Genomic DNA, 16,991 nt, shown 5'->3' on the forward strand with positions numbered 1-16,991 from the left:
TCCTGTATACATTGACCTATTCCAAGCTCTTTTTCTTAATGGTGACTGTTCCTACTCAGGCTGCACAGAAAAAGCAATTTGGTTCCAGAAATTCATTCCAATTATGCAGATAAAATATAACTGAAGGAATTCTACTGGATGGGATATTAGTGTGTGAAAATAATCCAGATCCAATGAGATATTGAGAGTCATCCTGGCACCCAGGCATCTTCACTTGGTCGCAAGTGGTCAAAATACAGGTGCAAAATGCAACTGGAGCCTGGCTAATTTCGAACACTGCCAGGGAGTCAACCTCACTGGGCTTACTCTGGAGTAAACCTGGGTAGATATGTGCAGGGCACATGCAAAACTCTGGAGCAGAAAATGGGAATTCTGTGTTTTGGGGAGCAGCTGGTGTTCTGTCTCTCTCTCTCTCTCACCCCCCCCCCCCGAGACAGAAAAATACCTTGAGCTTTAGGCAATGTGGTTGCAAAACCAACTTCACCCAGCTCCCACCTCTACCCTGTACAATTTATTGCTGCTGCTGCTGCTGCTGCTGCTGCTACTACTACTACTACTACTACTACTAATAATAATAATAATAATAATAATAAAATCAAGAGACCACTGGGCCTTTTACATATTAAAACATAACATACATAATATAATTGGGGCTTTTTTTCAGCCATAACTCACTGGAACTCAGTTCGGTCACCTCTCAGTTGGATGCCATTGCCATTATAAGAAAACAAGGGAAGCATTCATAGTGAGTTCTGGCACCTCTTTTTCTAGAAAAATAGCACTGAATATAATAATAGTAAAAGTGGGGGAGACAGCACCCATTCCATGCCACTTTCTCAGATGTCTCTGATGCAGGGATGCTACTGCAGGCAGTGGGAATCCTTAACAAACTACTAAGACTTATCTGCTGTAATGAAAAACCAGCAAAACCTTTCTCAAGGAACTGGAGGGATTTGTCTAGGTACAGCCCCCTTCTTTCTCTCTGAACTACTGTGTAAGCTGTTTTCACTGTCCGATCCCACATCTGCAGTGTGGGAACAGAAACCTTGGCCCACACTGTGAGGTTGTAGGTCTCTTCCCTCCACTTTAAACTGCATCAGCCCCTCGTGTAAAATTACAAAATCGTCCAGTAGCACCTTAGAGACCAACTAAGTTTGATCTTGGTATAAGCTTTCGTGTGCATGCACACTTTTTCAGATACACTGAAGCAGAAGTCACCAGACCCTTATATATAGTGGGAGGGTGGGGTGGGGTTTTTCTCAGAACGGTAGTAGGAGATGGGTGATTGACTCAATGGGTATGGTAAACCTGTGGCTGTTAACGATTGCAGTTAGTCCTACAGGAAAAAGCAAGGGATAGTATGCAGATGACCAAAAATAGCTTTAGCCTATGTAATGAGACAAGAATCCAATGTCTCTATTCAGGCCAGGTCTCTCCATACTTTTCAGTTTAGTAACTGAATAGAGATATTGGATTCCTGTCTTATTACATGTGCTAAAGCTATTTTTGGACATCTGCATACTATGAGTGCTGTTCTCTCATGTTTGAAAACTGCGCCTGAAAGAGGAGCCTCTTTCCCCAAGGAGTTCCGCGGCAGTCCACTCGGGGTGGAGCTAACGGGTTGGGCGGGTTGGAATCGGCCCCCGAGGTTGCCTCTGTCAACCAGGCAATGATCCACTCTACAGCTTTCCTATCTCTATAGAAGAGCGTCGGGTAGTTCCGCGGCGGAGGCTGGGACTGCAGCTCCCGGTATCCCACGGGCGACGGGCTTCCTGCCCCTCCCCTCCCTCCTCTCCGCCCACATCCGGTCTCCTTTCCCGGCCGGCCGTTCGCATCCTTGCGTTCTCCCTGGGCGGCTTCCCGGCGGCGATGCGGCGATGTTCGTGCAGGAGGACAAGATCTTCGCGGCGAAGGTGCTGCGGGTCCGCGTCTGCGCCCTGGACGGTACCGAATGGCTGGAGGAGGTGCCCGAGGACGCGGCCGTGGAGCGGCTCAAAGAGCGCTGCCTCAAACGCGTGAGCGGAGGGGAGCAGAGGAGGGAGCGGAGGGGGGCGGTGAATGCGGGGCCTGGCCAGGGGTCCTTATGTGCTCGGAGCGGCCCCGATCCTGCTGGGTTCATCAGCGGGAGTGGGGAGGGAGGCTTTGCAGGGCCAGCGTTGAAGTGGCTGCTGGTAGACGCGCCCGCCTCCCCGCTTCATAGCTGTCAACGCTTCCCTTTTTTAAATTCCGAATAGGATTCCTCGCAAGAAAAGGGAGAAGTTGACAGCTATGCTCCGCTTGCAGTCGCAGTTGTTGCCTCGAGAAGCTGTCGGATCCGACCCTCGGCCCTCTGGGGTTGGGAGTCAGGGGTGCTGCTATGCCCCCTCCTCCGCGGGGCCTTCTGCAGGCGAAGCTGGTGTTCAGCTGCGGAATTCCAGCCTTCCCTACCTTGCGTTCACTTCCTTCTCTCCCAGGGTTTTTCTGACCGTTTGTGATTTTGCAGAACATAGGGGCTGGGTTTTGTTTTGTTTTGTTTTGTTGTTGCTGCGATGTACCTTGGAAGCGTTTGGCCCAGGTGGAAAAGGCTTGCGTGCACACACACCCCATCCCCACCCCCAGTTTAGTAGTTTGATTCAGCTTCTGCTTCTTTTTACTTTCCCACCTCAGTGTGCACCCGGCAGCCTGGAGGATCCAAAATGTATAACACACCATAAATTGATACATGCAGCTTCAGAAAAGGTGCTGACCGACACAAAAACGGTCCTGGAGGAAAATATTCAAGACCAAGGTAAGGGAGTGTTGTGATAAGTAACACCCCAGGGAGTATCCAGATACCCAGAATGTGCAATTAGTCTTAAGCAATGGGCAGAAGTGTTCCCATCTGAATTCCAGTCTGGAGGACAACTTTCAGCTTCTTAAGCACTCAGGACACTGAGGGGAATGTGACTGTATCATTTACTGCCATGTGCTGTCCTCAGAAATAGTATTAAAGTCATTACTCTGCAGGCAGTCCCCCGTTTATGCACGTTCAATATGTGAACAATTGTGTTTACGTGCATCATGCTGAAGCCAGAAGTGACCTGGAAGCATCATGAAAAAATCACTGAAGCATCACTAAAAGGGGGAACAGGGTGTTGCAGGCTTTTCAATGGGTTTCAATTATACGTGATTTCACTGACGTGTGCTTTGCCTCAGAACACCCATATAAATGGGGGCCTGTATTTCATTTCTCCCTGTGGACTCATCTTCTACTGGTGGGGGCATAACACAGCAGAATACTTTATCTTCCCATACCCCCTTTGCAGAAAATGTGCAAGGAAGGCTTGTTCTCTGACTCCAGACAATTCTTCTCTCTCTAGATGTTTTAGTGCTAGTCAAGAAAAGAGCTCCACCTGCCCCTCCAAAAATGGTGGACATTTCTGCAGAGGAAAAAGTGAGTCCAGGGGCCTTGTGGGGTGGCTTCTTCTGGCCTTTGCCTTGACAAGTTGTAGAAAGATACCTGTGGCTCATCTGGCTTGGATTTCAGGAGAGAGTCCATCTTGTCAGCTTGTAGGAGTATTTCTGCTTCTTTCTTTGCATCCTTTAAGGCACAGTCTGCCTGTGTTTACCCTGTGAGTCTCTCTGTGAAAAAAACAGCCAGCATGGGAGCTATCCAAAGCCAGTGCAGAGCAGATCTCCCAGGGCCCTGGGAGAAATTTTAAGAGTGAGGTTTAGGAAGTAGAGCTGTGTGGCTGATTGTGTGCATGTTGGGCGGCAAAGGCAGATCTGGGCAGCAGGTGGGAAGCAGCTGCTCTCCCCCCCCCCCCCCGCCGTCTTTGAGCTCTATGTCCCTGTAGCCTATTTTGGGCGGTGTGTGCTGATCATTCAAGATCTCCTAGGTTCTATATTTAGCTGCTTGCTGGCAGCCTTCCTATCCTCAATTGATAAGCAGGGTGTCTGTATGTCCCCAAGAGAGCAGTTATCAATGCACACATCTTGTAAGGCATTTTTTTAAAGGGCCAGGGGATATTTTTTCTCCAACATTTTTGTGGAAGTGATGAAAAGAACTGCAAGGCAAGAGGCATGACTAGCTGGCCAACAAAATGTGCATGTAGGGTGGTTGGGAAAGGGTGGCTGTTGCATTGTCCCCCTACCTGGTGGGCACCATTGGCAGAGAGTGATAGTGTGCTTCCCTAAAGGATCTAGAAAGGCTCCTCAAGAAATGAAACCCTCATTATAAGAGGAATGGGCATTTCCTTTCTGGAGGAGCTAGTTCTTGTCTCATTGATGCCTGCTTCTTTGAAGGAGATTGCTGCACTATGCAGACAGCATATTTCACTTCTCTTTTAGCGGAAACAGGAACAGAAGGCACCTGACAAGGAGGCAATTCTGAAGGCAACCACCAGCCTCCCGTCCCACAGTGTGGACCGCAGTGTGGCTCACCACAGTATGAGGGATGTGAGTACTCTGCTTCTCTTCTGGGCTGCTACAGTCTGGGGCCCATCAGCTCTGCTCAGCGATCTCTAGCAGTCACTACTCTGCTGGCTAGGGATGCAGGTGGTGCTGTGGTCTATACCACTGAGCCTCTTAGGCTTATTGATCGTAAGGTTGGCAGCATGATGGGGTGAGCTCCTGTTGCTCTGTCCCAGCTCCTGTCAACCTAGCAGTTTGAAAGGATACCAGCACAAGTAGATCAGTAGGTACCACTGTGGCAGGAAGGTATACTTGTCAGAGTGTTTCGTGCACCAGAAGTGGTTAAGTCTTGCCACATGATCTGGACGATGCGATTAAAGGAATTAAGGTGGGGAGCAAAGCCTATAAATTGAAAGCATTCACAGATGATCTAGTAATCACGGTGGAAGATCCGATAGTTTTGTTATCGGAAGTACAGTGATACCTCGGGTTACAAACGCATTGGGTTACAGACTCTGCTAACCTGGAAGTAGTGCTTCCGGTTAAGAACTTTACCTCAGGATGAGAACAGAAATTGCGTGGTGGCAGCAGTGGGAGGCCCCATTAGCTAAAGTGGTACCTCAGGTTAAGAATGGTTTCAGGTTAAAAATGGACCTCCTGAACGAATTTAAGTTCATAACCAGAGGTACCACTGTATTGAGGAAAATTAAAAAAAATCGACCTAGTATCAGGTTTTAAATTAAATAAACAAAAACAAAACGTATAGTTAAAAATGTCTCAGGACAAGATAAAATTAAGATAGAAGAGAAGGCAGGTATAAATATTCATAAAAGAGTGAATTCTTTAGGAATTTGGCCAACAGGAAAAATATAAATATAATTAAAGATAGCTATGAAAAAACATGGAAAGAGATAAAGAGGAATTTAGAGATTTGGAGAAGAATAAATATGTCATTGATAGGAAGAATATCATTGATAAAAATGAATGTGATAATAGAGTACAGTGGTACCTCAGGCTAAGTACTTAATTCATTCTGGAGGTCCGTTCTTAACTTGAAACTGTTCTTAACCTAAAGAACTACTTTAGCTAATGGGACCTCCTGCTGCCGCTTCGCCGCTTTCTGTTCTCATCCTGAAGCAAAGTTCTTAACCTGAAGCACTATTTCTGGGTTAGTGGAGTCTGTAACCTGAAGCATATGTAACCTGAGGTACCACTGTATTGTCAAGAGTATGTAGCTTGTTGCTTGAATGGGATACTAAGGATGAAGACGTCAAATGTGTAGTGATAAAGTGGGCCAAAGACATGGGACATAATATCCAAATGTCAGATTGGAAAAAATTGTGGGGAAATGATTTGAAATTTATGGCTTGTACATTGTTAAAAGAAAATTATATGAAAATGATGTATAGGTGGTATTTAACGCCAGTAAAATTATCATAAATGTACAAATCAGAAGAAATGAAATGTTGGAAATGTAAAGAGGTAGATGGTACATTTTATCATGTGTGGTGGCAATGCAAAGTTATAAAGAATTTTTGGGAAAGGATATATAATGAATTGAAAAAAATGCTTAAAATAACTTTTGTTAAAAAGCCAGAAGCCTTTTTATTAAGAATAACAGCAAGGAAAATACCCCAAAAATATAAAAATCTATTTATGTATGCAACCACGGCCGCACGAAAATTGATAACCAAATGCTGGAAAGAGGAAAAAAAATTCACGAAGAAAGATGGGCAAATTAAGTTGATGGAATATACAGAGATGGCAAAATTAACAGGAAGACTCAGAAATCAGGATGATAAATTTAACAATGAATGGGAATTATTATTATTTTTGCATATATGTCAAAGCATTGTATACAAGTTGATACATCAGGATTCGAAAAACATTTGCAGTATTATGATGATAGATAAGAATTAGATATATACAGATGGAAAATATGACCTGGACATGCTTGATATAACCAACAATAATGGAACCATGGAGAGGGGAGAGGGAAGTCACAGGATGGGAAAATTCCCACATTGTGATATTGTATCAATGTTTATTTTATATGATGTTCGTTATGGAAAAACTACTTTAAAATTTTATTTTTTAAAAAAAGAGACGAGCACCACACCCCATAGTCGATTTCAACTGGACTTAACTGTCCAGGGGTCCTTTACCTTTACTCTGTTGGCTGGGACAGCTGCTCCCTCCTGCCCTTCAGGGGCCCAGTTTACAAATTATGGTTCTGTTTAGCCATCATTAAAAATAAGTGATGGTTCACTGCAAAGTAGTTGCATGCTTCTGTACTAATGAATCCTCACTGGGTCCCTACACTGCTTCCTGTTATTGCTACATCAGGGCATAAACAAAGCTGAGTCTGGCTCCCATCTTGCTGGAGTCAGGGCAGCAGAAAAGGTACCCAGTCCAGACAGCACTGGATTCTAGCTATGGCTGCCTGTCTGTCAGTGTCATGTGTGGAAGGTTGGCTGCTTTTGAATCTCAGACCAAAAGGTATTCTCCACCCCTGTGTTAAGCCTTTATTTATTTATTTATTTATTTTTACTATATGCTACAAAAAAAGGAATAGAAGAAAAGAAATAGAAACAATACATAACCATACATAAAAACAATTTGTCTACACAATTTTCCAGAATGCAGACTAGAAAAGAAGAAAGACAAAAGATGAAAGAAACAAGAAAAAAATGAAGAGAAAAAATACTTTTCATAATCAATTATTCCAAATTCATACTTCAAACATTACAATATTTAAATCCTAGTTAAAATATTATAAAAGACTTCCACCGCATTCACCACACGTCTCTTGGTTATCTAATTCACCTCTGTTCTTCAGTCCCTTCCTTTCCTTAAATTCTTTCAGAGTCCATCTAATCTTTGCATTCTCTGTATTCTTCACAAGGTTAGTCTAAGCACAACCAAACTTTCGTGTTTGATGCCTGTTTGTGTAAATACTCATTTAAGCATTCCCATTGTTTCTGTACCATAGTTTTAGATTTATGCCTTATTATATCCATCAATTTTGCTAACTCCAGATACTCACATAGTTTACTTAACCATTCCTTTTTTTGTTGGGATGTTATTTACTTTCCAGTAACTGTCCACCAACATTCTCGCTGCTGTTGTTGCGTATAGGAATATGTTAATTTTATCTTTGGGGATATCTTTACTCAAAATTTCTAATAAGTACATTTCTGCCCTTTTGTTATATGAAACCTTTATTATTTTTTTAATTTCTTCATGGATCGTTTCCCAGAATTTTTTGATCTCTGAACATGTCCACCACATATGGTATAGAGTGCCCTACATCTTATTGCATCTCCAACATTTATTACTAATCAATCTATTCATTTTTGCTAGTCTGTCTGGTGCCATATACCATCATTTATTTTTAACTATGGTTGAATGTCACTAGCAAACCAGGCCAGTGATTTGGCATCCTCCTTTTCTTGATGGAACTAATAACTTGTGTGTGTTGGAAAGCAATCAGGTTAATAAGATGTTGTGATCTGATTGACTTTTTGCAAGATTTCATGGATGGTGCTTTTCTAGTATTAGCGTAATATGAGTGTATTCTTAAGCTGCACCTCTTTCCCCGAGCCTTTGACACCTGAGCCCCACAGTGTTTTTCTGATTTGAACATTGTATTGTTATTTTATTGTAACCTACCTATAAACCTTATGGTGAAAAAAAGGTGTTTAAGAAACCCCCCATACCTTCCTCACCCCCTTCATTCTGCTCAGTACTCTTTGCCCTCCCTCGCTCCTGGCACAGGAACAAGGGCGGAAGGTGCATGCCTGACAAGTGACCTACAAAATTCCTTGACTGCCTTCCCTCTTTCAGTTCCAGACGGAGCTTCGGAAGATCTTGGTTTCTCTCATAGAAGTTGCCCAGAAGCTGCTAGCTTTGAACCCAGATGCAGTTGAGCTCTTTAAGAAAGCAAATGGTACGATGGGGTGTTTTCTGACCTTCTTCCTAGGACTTACATCCTGAGGTGTGTTTGGTCCACTGGTCATACAGAGGGGCTGACATGGCTCCTGCCATGGACTGCAAGCACTGTTTTGGAGATTGGGAAGGTCTGAGGAAGTTTAAGCGTGGTGGGGAGCAAGTGCCGCCCTGCTTTCGTGAGAAGAGATCGATGCCCAAAGCACACATGGACCTGCTTTTCCCCAGCACTGGTAGAGCTGAGGTGTGAACTGACCTTGCCATTCTTGTCCCTAGCCATGCTGGATGAAGATGAGGACGACCGAGTGGATGAGATTGCCTTGCGCCAACTGACAGAAATGGGCTTCCCAGAAAGCAGAGCGGTCAAAGCCCTTCGCTTGAACCAGTAGGTGTCCCTGGCAATTGAGCCTCCCCTTGAGATGGGTGCCCGCCCCCCACAGAAGACTGTAAGTGAAGACTCATAGAATTGTAGAGCTGGAAGGAACCCTGAGGGCCATCTAGTCCAACCCCCTGCAATGCAGGAATCTCAACTAAAGCACTGATGGCAGATGTCCAGCCTCTGCTTAAAAACCTCCAAGGAAGGAGAGTCCACCACCTTCCAAGGGAGTCCATTCCACTGTTGAACAGTTCTTACTGTCAGAAAAGTTCTTCCCAGTGTTTAGTTGGAATCTCCTTTCTTGTAACTTGAATCCATTAGTTCGGAACCTACTCTCCAAAGCAGGAGAAAGCAAGCTTGCCCCATCTTCCATGGGACAACCTTTGAGATATTTGAAGATACCTATCATATCTCCTCTCATTGTCCTCTTATTGTCCTCGTCTCCTGGCTAAACATACTCAATTCCCTCAACTATTAAGACTTGGTTTCCATATCCTTGATTATTTTGGTTGCCCTCCTCTACACACCTTCCAGCTTGTCCATATCCACAGCACTCATTGAAATTAACCAACATGACAACAGGAGCTATAACCCTTTATATTGAACTTGTGCTTCGCTTCTGAGGATGAGCTGTTCCCTTTATTAATTGAAGATAGCTATCATATCTCCTCTCATTGTCCTCCTCTCATTATATATATATTAAGTGATGGTCTGATGACTTGATACCAGTAAATGAATCCGAATTGGAGAGGCTCCTTCTCCCATGATTGCATTGCTATTTGGGAATGCATTGTATAGGTATGCTTAATTTTTTTAAAAAAATAAAAGTTCCAGGGAGAGCCACCATGTGATTTCTCTCCCTGTTCCCTTTCCAACATATTCCCCAAGCATATTATAGGTTTTATGAGCCAGGGGAATGGCGGGGGGCTGTTGCTGGTAGACAGAACTGCAAGTGAGTGTGAAGAGATGGTTGGCTGCCTGTTTTCAAGTGACAGGAGCAAGTAGAGTTGGCCACTTGCTGCCTCTTCAGTTTTGTGAATACACAGAATATACAGAAGTTGTAGCTTTCTGCTGCTCTTGAGGGAATTGGTGGTGAATGGTGAATGCTCGAGCTTAGAATGGGAGGCCCAGCCAAGTTTCCAGGCTGAATTAGCCAGTTGGCGTTGAGTTCTGTGAGCACTTGCCATAGTTCCTGCCCCTCTATGGCTTGCTAAAGGTCCCCAGCAACACCCACGTCTCTGTGTTCCAGGTGTGCTGTTCCACAGAGTTTCAGCTGTCCTTCATTTCCTCCAGCTTGTTTCTGGTGCACACGCATAATGCTCTTTCTCTCCCAGGCTCTCTTGTCTCATAGAATCATAAAACTGTAGAGTTGGAAGGGACCCTGTGGGTCATCCAGCCCAACCCCTTCAGTGCAGGAAGCTCAGCTAAAGCCACCCAACCTCTGCTTAAAAACCTCCAGTGAAGGAGAGCTCACCACTTTGCAAGGGAGTCCGTTCCACTGAAGTTCAAAAGTGTGGCTGGTAGTCACTGTGGTTTGCAGGGCCACTGGCAAAAGTGGCAGGAGCCAAAGTCCACTGAGAATCGGCAAAGGGTAAACCCCCACCCCCACCCCAGTTTGTTTCTGCCCCAGTGTTGTTGGTGCTGCTTCCTTACATGTCAACTTTTTCACCCAGCATGTCTGTGACTCAGGCCATGGAGTGGCTGATTGAACACTCGGATGACCCCACCGTTGATGCCCCCCTGCCAGGTCAGTTCTCTCTGGAAAATGCCTCAGTGGAAGGAGTGGCAGCCCCCCCTGCCCAGGCGCCCGAGGGGCCCAACCAAGAAGTGGGGAGAGAAGAGCCAAAAGATGAGCTGACAGAAATATTCAAGAAGATCCGCAGGAAAAGAGAGTTCCGGCCTGATCCGCGGGTATGCTTTCTGTATGTGCACATGTGTTCTTTTGGATTTGGGTGTGAGAGTCTGCTGATGCCACTGGAAATGGTCCATAAATTCTCAGTCCACAGTGTGTCAGATTCCCAAAACGGACATTTGATTCTATACAGTGGTGGTATTTTGTGGTAACTGCTTTTTTAATCTGAAAGCTGTGGCCGTCTGTTTTCCCCCCAAAAGCCAACATGATAAAAATGCTTTTGGGTAGGATGGTAACCATTTAGAAATTGTTCAGCTTCCCAGCTTGTCCCCTGGGCTGTTGTGGGCATCTCTACTGCTTCTGTCAAAACACCCACTTCAAATTTTGCAGCACTTGACACCAAAAGGGCCCAGTCTAGCATGAGATATATTTTTGCATCTCTTTGATTTCACAGAGAGTGGTGACAAGTGGAGCTCAGCAAAATCAATGCATACCCTTTTATGGACAGGCTTATGTTTTACAATCTCCTTGCTCCTAAAAACTTGGCCTCTGTCCTCCCCTTCTGCCTCGTACTTGGGTATGGCCGTCACCTCCTGGCCCTTGTATGTTGTAGACCTTTGGAAGGGCTTTGCCCTTGTCCCTGGCATAAGCTCTGTGGTTCTGCTTTCAGGCTGTCATTGCCTTGATGGAGATGGGCTTTGATGAGAGAGAGGTGGTGGATGCCCTCCGAGTGAACAACAACCAGCAGAATGCAGCAGTGAGTACCTGTACCATCATGCCTGAGGGCTCTGCCTGTTCTCTTTTGCCTCCCAAACCATCACATGCACCTTGTGGGTGCCTTTGGGTGATGAGCCTCATGATGTGGGTGAATTCTTTCAAGGTCCCTTCTGTGGGGAACGTTTAGCAGATGGCATGGCTTTTTCCTAGATGCACCAAGAATGGATCCTTGCATTTGAGAATGTGGTGGAGATGCATGTAATTCTCTCTCTTTAAAAACCCTGGGCCACCCCAGTGCAATTGAATTGGCGCAATCCTTGATCCTTGCCATCAAATGCAGTAATTCCTGCTTAGTGGAGAATTTTATAAAGCTGCAGCTTATTTCAGCTCATCTTGTTAGGACTCCTTTGGGCTTGGGAGTTGGAAGCCACATGTGAGGAGCTAGTGTTAAGCAGGATAGCACATGGAAGTTGTACTTTGCAGCGGGTGGCAAACGCCAAGCCTTATACTGGAAAGGACCATTGCTGGGCTGGGGTGGTAGTAGTAGAGAGGGGTTAGAGCATGTAGCCTGCTTCTGTGTGAAATCTCCATTGGCTTCCTTGGAGCTTGTGTTCGTCTGCCATGCTCTTGTTTCCCTCATCAGAAAACAAATGTTGTTAGAAGATGGATGCTCTGTAAAAGCAAGCGAGGAGTGAGGCTGTTGCACTGGGGGGCTTTTCTTTAGTTCATCTGGTTGGCCACTGTGAGGACAGGGTGCTGGGCTGGGTGGGTCTTCTGCTTCATCTGGCCACCAGATTCTCTAGAAAATGCTTGAAAAGCCAGGTCTGTGTAGCAGGAGAAATTGCCTCCTTCCTGGGTGAGCTTCTGCTGCTCTTTAAAAACTTTGTCTGTGTCTGAATTGTAACCCTTGTTTTTGTGCGAAAACTGTACTAAGACTTCCAAACTAAGCATTAAAAAGCAGAGCCATGCGTGAATTGTGTTTACAGCGAAAGGGAAGTACAGTGGTACCTCAGGTTACAAACGCCTCAGGTTACATATGCTTCAGGTTACAGACTCCGCTAACCCAGAAATATTACCTCGGGTTAAGAACTTTGCTTCAGGATGAGAACAGAAATTGTGTGGCGGCGGCGCAGCAGCAGTGGGAGACCCCTTTAGCTAAAGTGGTCTTCAGGTTAAGAACAGTTTCAGGTTAAGTATGGACCTCCGTAACGAATTAAGTACTTAACCCAAGGTACCACTGTAAAAGGATTTGCTGCCTTAACGTATTTCCTTCTGACTTGCTCTGCAGTGTGAGTGGCTGTTGGGAGACCGGAAGCCCACCCCAGAAGACTTAGACAAGGGGATAGATCCTGCCAGCCCCCTCTTCCAAGCCATCCTAGAAAACCCAGTGGTACAGTTGGGACTCACGAATCCTAAAACGCTACTTGGTCAGTACTCTTGTGCCATGGGAAATCTGTGTGGGCTGAATTACTATGACTCTTTGTAAAGGGACCCCTGACCATTAGGTCCAGTCGTGGCCGACTCTGGGGTTGCGGCACTCAGCTTCCGGGTCATGTGGCCAGCATGACTAAGACGCTTCTGGCGAACCAGAGCAGTGCACGGAAACGCTGTTTACCTTCCCGCCGGTGTGGTACCTATTTATCTACTTGCACTTTGATGTGCTTTCAAACTGCTAGGTTGGCAGGAGCAGGGACCGAGCAACAGGAGCTCACCCCATCTTGGGGATTCGAACCGCCGACCTTCTGATCGGCAAGTCCTCGGCTCTGTGGTTTAACACACAGCGCCACTCGCGTCCCTTTGTGTTAAGCAGCCCCAAATCCTGCAGTATCTCAGGAGGCTTACAAAAAAATGGTATTGCATTTCAGATAAGAACCTAAAGACAGTAACAAAATGGAATCTGCAGCAATTAAACTGCAAAAGTAGTTCAGCCTATTGGACCAGTTACTTTTTGTAAGGGAATTTTCAGTCTCTCCAGTTGATGCTTGTTTTGGGCTGCTTAACTGGACTCAGAGTCCAGGTTGGAAACTGAGATGGGGAAATGCATAAAATGTTGTAGTTTATCTTGTATCTTATAAATTGAACATCCCCACCCTCCTTTCTTTGGCAGCCTTTGAAGATATGCTTGAAAACCCTTTAAACAGCACTCAGTGGATGAACGATCCAGAAACAGGGCCAGTCATGTTACAGATTTCCCGAATCTTCCAGACGCTGAATCGCACATAGGAGGAAGAGGAGGAGGAAGAAGAACAAGATGAAGAACAAGAAGAAGGGGGGAGGAGTAAAACTCCTTGCTTGTATGGTCATTTTGGACTCTTTTTGGCCCCGAGTCTCCAGAAGAACAAAAAGGGCAAATTGTTTACCAGGAGAGAGCAGAAGTAGTGTGTTGGGTGTTCACTCTTTGCATTTTGGGGTTGCTGTGTCACCCACTTTTTTGTTTGCAGTTCTGGCTTACATACTGTGTGATTATTATTATTATTATTCCACACACACACACACCCCGTGTTAGTGGAAGATGGTTTGAAGACTTAGGTGTTTGTTTTCTTTCAAGTGTTTCTATAGAAACAGGAAATTATACATCTAAATACATGAAAAGGTGTTCACAGTTATCTCGGAATGTGTTTATTGAAGAAATGAAAAGATAATTCATGTTTTTAATGTTCAGACTGAGTGCAGAGGCCTCTTCCTGACTGGCCCCACAGTGTCAGCTCCAGAATGTTTGTTTCTCCTCATACAGTTACCTCTGCACTGAGATAGCGAACACCATTCTCGCATTCTGTTTTTTGTCATTGTAGAATAGAGAGACCCTGGAAGTAACCTTCCTCACCCCATCTGAAGGAGCTGGCATTAAGAACATAAGAATTGGTCACCCTCAGCTTTTTCTTTCAGTCTGAAGCCCTTCTGAGGCCGGGTCTGGTTTTGGTCAGGGTTCCTTCGCAGAGAATAAAACACATCTTGCATGTGGCTGTCTGTGCTAGTTGTTTCTTGAGGGCAGCATGACCGGGTGGGGGTGAGACCAAGTGCTGTTAGATCTCTGGGAATAGGGTTGGTTTGTGCCTACCCTAAGAGCAGATTTGGTGTAACCAAGAAAAGCTGATTTGGTGGCTAGGAACAGGGTAACTGAATCAAGGCCATTACATATATCTTCAGGAACATGTCAACGCAAGTGTTCAGGAAGAGTAGCAAAGAAGGATAAATCCTGGCTTTAAGCGGCTAATATGTACCTTTGGCCCTGTGGGAGAGGGGAGAAGTGTGCCATTGTGTTAATGTTCCCTCAGCAGAGAAATATTTAGCTTTGCACTCTCCCTAAGGTGCAACTAAAAACCCTAGGCCAAATGAACCTATGAATTGGATATGGAGGAAGCAGAACAAAACCAGTGTGAATGCACCTATGCATGTAGAGGATTCCTAGTTCAATGCCCAGATACAGCTAGGAAAGACTCCCTGCTTGAAACTCTTGAGAGCTGCTGCCAGCCAGTGTAGGCAATACTGAGATGGATGTGACCAACATGATTCAGTATAAGGCAGTTGCTGCATGTGTTCTGTGAAATCTCTGAGCTTGGATTTCACAGGAGCCTTTCCAAGCATACTTGGACAATATAACATTTCCACACATACAACAATTGCTATGGACCAGAGGAACTACTGTCATAATTTTCAAACCAAATTATTATTATCATTATCATTATCATTATTATTATTATATTGTTTATACCCCGCCCAACTGGCTGGGTTTCCCCAGCCACTCTGTGTGGCGTCCAGCAAAATACAAAAAATAATAAAATGTCAGACATTAAAAACTTCCCTGAACAGGGCTGCCTTCAAATGTTTTCTAAAAGTTGTGTAAATCTTTATCTCCCTTACATCTGATGGGAGGGCATTCCACAGCTACTGCTGAGAAGGTCCTCTGCCTCTTTTCCAATGCAGACTGGAAAGGAATCTGCACTCTCAGCAGCAGTAGATTTTGGATGGCCTTGTCTGTTTTCAGACCCTCTTTGGACAGTTTCTAGCTTGAATGCAGTTCATGCAAAGTTGGAAAAATTAAGCTCAGCAAAACAAGATTACTGAATTTTTCAGAGTATAAGTATAATACAATGTTTCTTGCTATAAAAGTTTGTCAAAAATTGGGGGCCGTCCTTATACAGGGACGGTGAATGCACAGGAGTTCGGGGCTCTGGCGTGGGTGGCTCAGGTTCTAGTTCTGGTTCGGGCAGTCCAGGCTTGGGTTGGGTTCTGGCATGGATGTTTAAAATATTGATTTCTTAATTTGGGGTTCAGAAAAATAGAGGCCATCTTACGTTGGGGCGTCTTATACACAGTATTACTCTTGTTTAGAGATGGAAGCTTTTCTTTTGCCAATTAATTGACCCTTAGCTTGAAAGGAACTTTTTACATTCAGAAAAGAGCATAGAGGAGGGAAGAATCCTTGCACACTGAAAAGTAGCAGTCATTTTTAGGAGGAGGCTCGAACCCTTCTCCTTGACACACTAGCTTTCTTAGCATGAGGTTCCTGACTAGGCAAATGATTCATCCTAGCCATCCTTTCCTTGCATCCTGAAGTCATATAGTTCCATGAAGGCTGGGTTTTTTGTAAATAGGTCCCAAATAACAGAACAGGGAGTTGGAACTGTTGACCAGAAATAATACTACAGATTAAAACTGTTGCATACACAGGAAAGAGGGCAGGTTGGACTATTACACCCATCCTAAAGTGAAAAGGTGGGATGAAATTGGCTATCTGCAGGTGTTAATAGATGTGTGTTTCAATCTCTACTTGTCCTGTGGTTTATTGCTGTAGATCAAGCATGTCCAACAGGTAGATTGTGATCTACTGGGTGTTCCTGGTAGATTTGGCCCCTCAGTGATCTCCCCCCTCCCCAAAAGGGGAAAAAAACCACTGTGGCTTCCTGAAAATAGCAACTTCGCCTTTCCCAAAAAAGCTGAACAACTCTAAAAAAAGCTGAACAACTTTGGACCATCCAACGACAATGGGTAGATCACTGCCAGTTTTCCTATACTGTGAGTAGATCACAGTCTGTAGACTATTGCATAGGTATGACAGGAGACCTTCCACAATGAACTCTGCTGATCTTACTCTTGGTACAAGTCTGATCTCCAGATGTGTCCCGAAGGCATTCAGGAAACATGAGTTCCTCACAACTTGCATAAAGGTCAGCATGTGTACATTTTGTTGCTAGTTGTCTTATTTGGTGATCACTCGTAGCTGAGTAAGATTCCATGAACATGGTCTTAAGAGTGAGTCCGTAAGTGACTGTGGAGGCCAATTCTGGATCCACACATCCTTCCACAGTGGGGATGTAGGTTTCCAGGTAGGAGTTGATCACAGTGAGGGTTTGCCAAATGTGCTTTCCTCTTAGCATGTTTCTCCCTTTTGTCCTGAGTTTGAGCATCTTCAGAGTCCATGACACCTTTGGTAAAGGCTGTTCTCCAACTGGAGCGCTCGCAGGCCAGTGTTTCCCAGTTGTCAGTGTTCATACTACATTTTTTAAGATTTGCCTTGAGGGTCTTCATGCTACATTTTTTAAAGATTTTCCTTGAGAGAGTCTTTGTTGGCAACCAGCATTATGCTTTCCATTTTTAAGAATAGAGGAGTTGCTTTGGAAGATGATAATCAGGAATCCGAATAACATGACCAGTTCAACGAAGCTAATGTTGAAGAATAATTGCTTCAACACTGGTAATCTTTGCTTCTTCCAGTGCACTGGCATT

The 16,991-nt window shown here is 44.7% G+C and overlaps 1 protein-coding gene across 2 annotated transcripts; it reads left to right on the forward strand.

Annotated features, from left to right (window-relative positions):
* The first annotated feature begins 1,790 nt into the window (after positions 1-1,790).
* UBAC1 (UBA domain containing 1) lies at positions 1,791-14,225 on the forward strand. Of its 2 annotated transcripts, XM_028715122.2 has the most exons (10): positions 1,792-2,015; positions 2,647-2,767; positions 3,339-3,412; positions 4,309-4,416; positions 8,218-8,320; positions 8,596-8,704; positions 10,369-10,606; positions 11,218-11,304; positions 12,553-12,691; positions 13,372-14,225. In XM_028715122.2, the coding sequence occupies exons 1-10, from the start codon at positions 1,878-1,880 to the stop codon at positions 13,485-13,487; spliced, it is 1,233 nt and encodes a 410-aa protein (XP_028570955.2). In that variant the 5' UTR covers positions 1,792-1,877; the 3' UTR covers positions 13,488-14,225. The 2 variants fall into 2 exon arrangements, with proteins under 2 accessions (XP_028570956.2, XP_028570955.2); XM_028715123.2 differs by lacking the exon at positions 4,309-4,416 and having other exon boundaries at positions 1,791-2,015.
* Positions 14,226-16,991: the final 2,766 nt, after the last annotated feature.

This window comes from Podarcis muralis, chromosome Z (assembly GCF_964188315.1).
Source record: "Podarcis muralis chromosome Z, rPodMur119.hap1.1, whole genome shotgun sequence".
Taxonomy (NCBI): domain Eukaryota; kingdom Metazoa; phylum Chordata; class Lepidosauria; order Squamata; family Lacertidae; genus Podarcis; species Podarcis muralis.

What these genes read in the sequence shown, in the direction of transcription:
- UBAC1 (XM_028715122.2), top strand. Translation starts at nt 1,878, where the DNA reads ATGTTCGTGCAGGAGGACAAGATCTTCGCGGCGAAGGTGCTGCGGGTC. An exon ending in GCTCTTTAAGAAAGCAAATG is followed by an intron (nt 8,321 to 8,595) that starts GTACGATGGGGT and finishes TCTTGTCCCTAG; the next exon opens with CCATGCTGGATGAAGATGAG. An exon ending in ACAACCAGCAGAATGCAGCA is followed by an intron (nt 11,305 to 12,552) that starts GTGAGTACCTGT and finishes CTTGCTCTGCAG; the next exon opens with TGTGAGTGGCTGTTGGGAGA.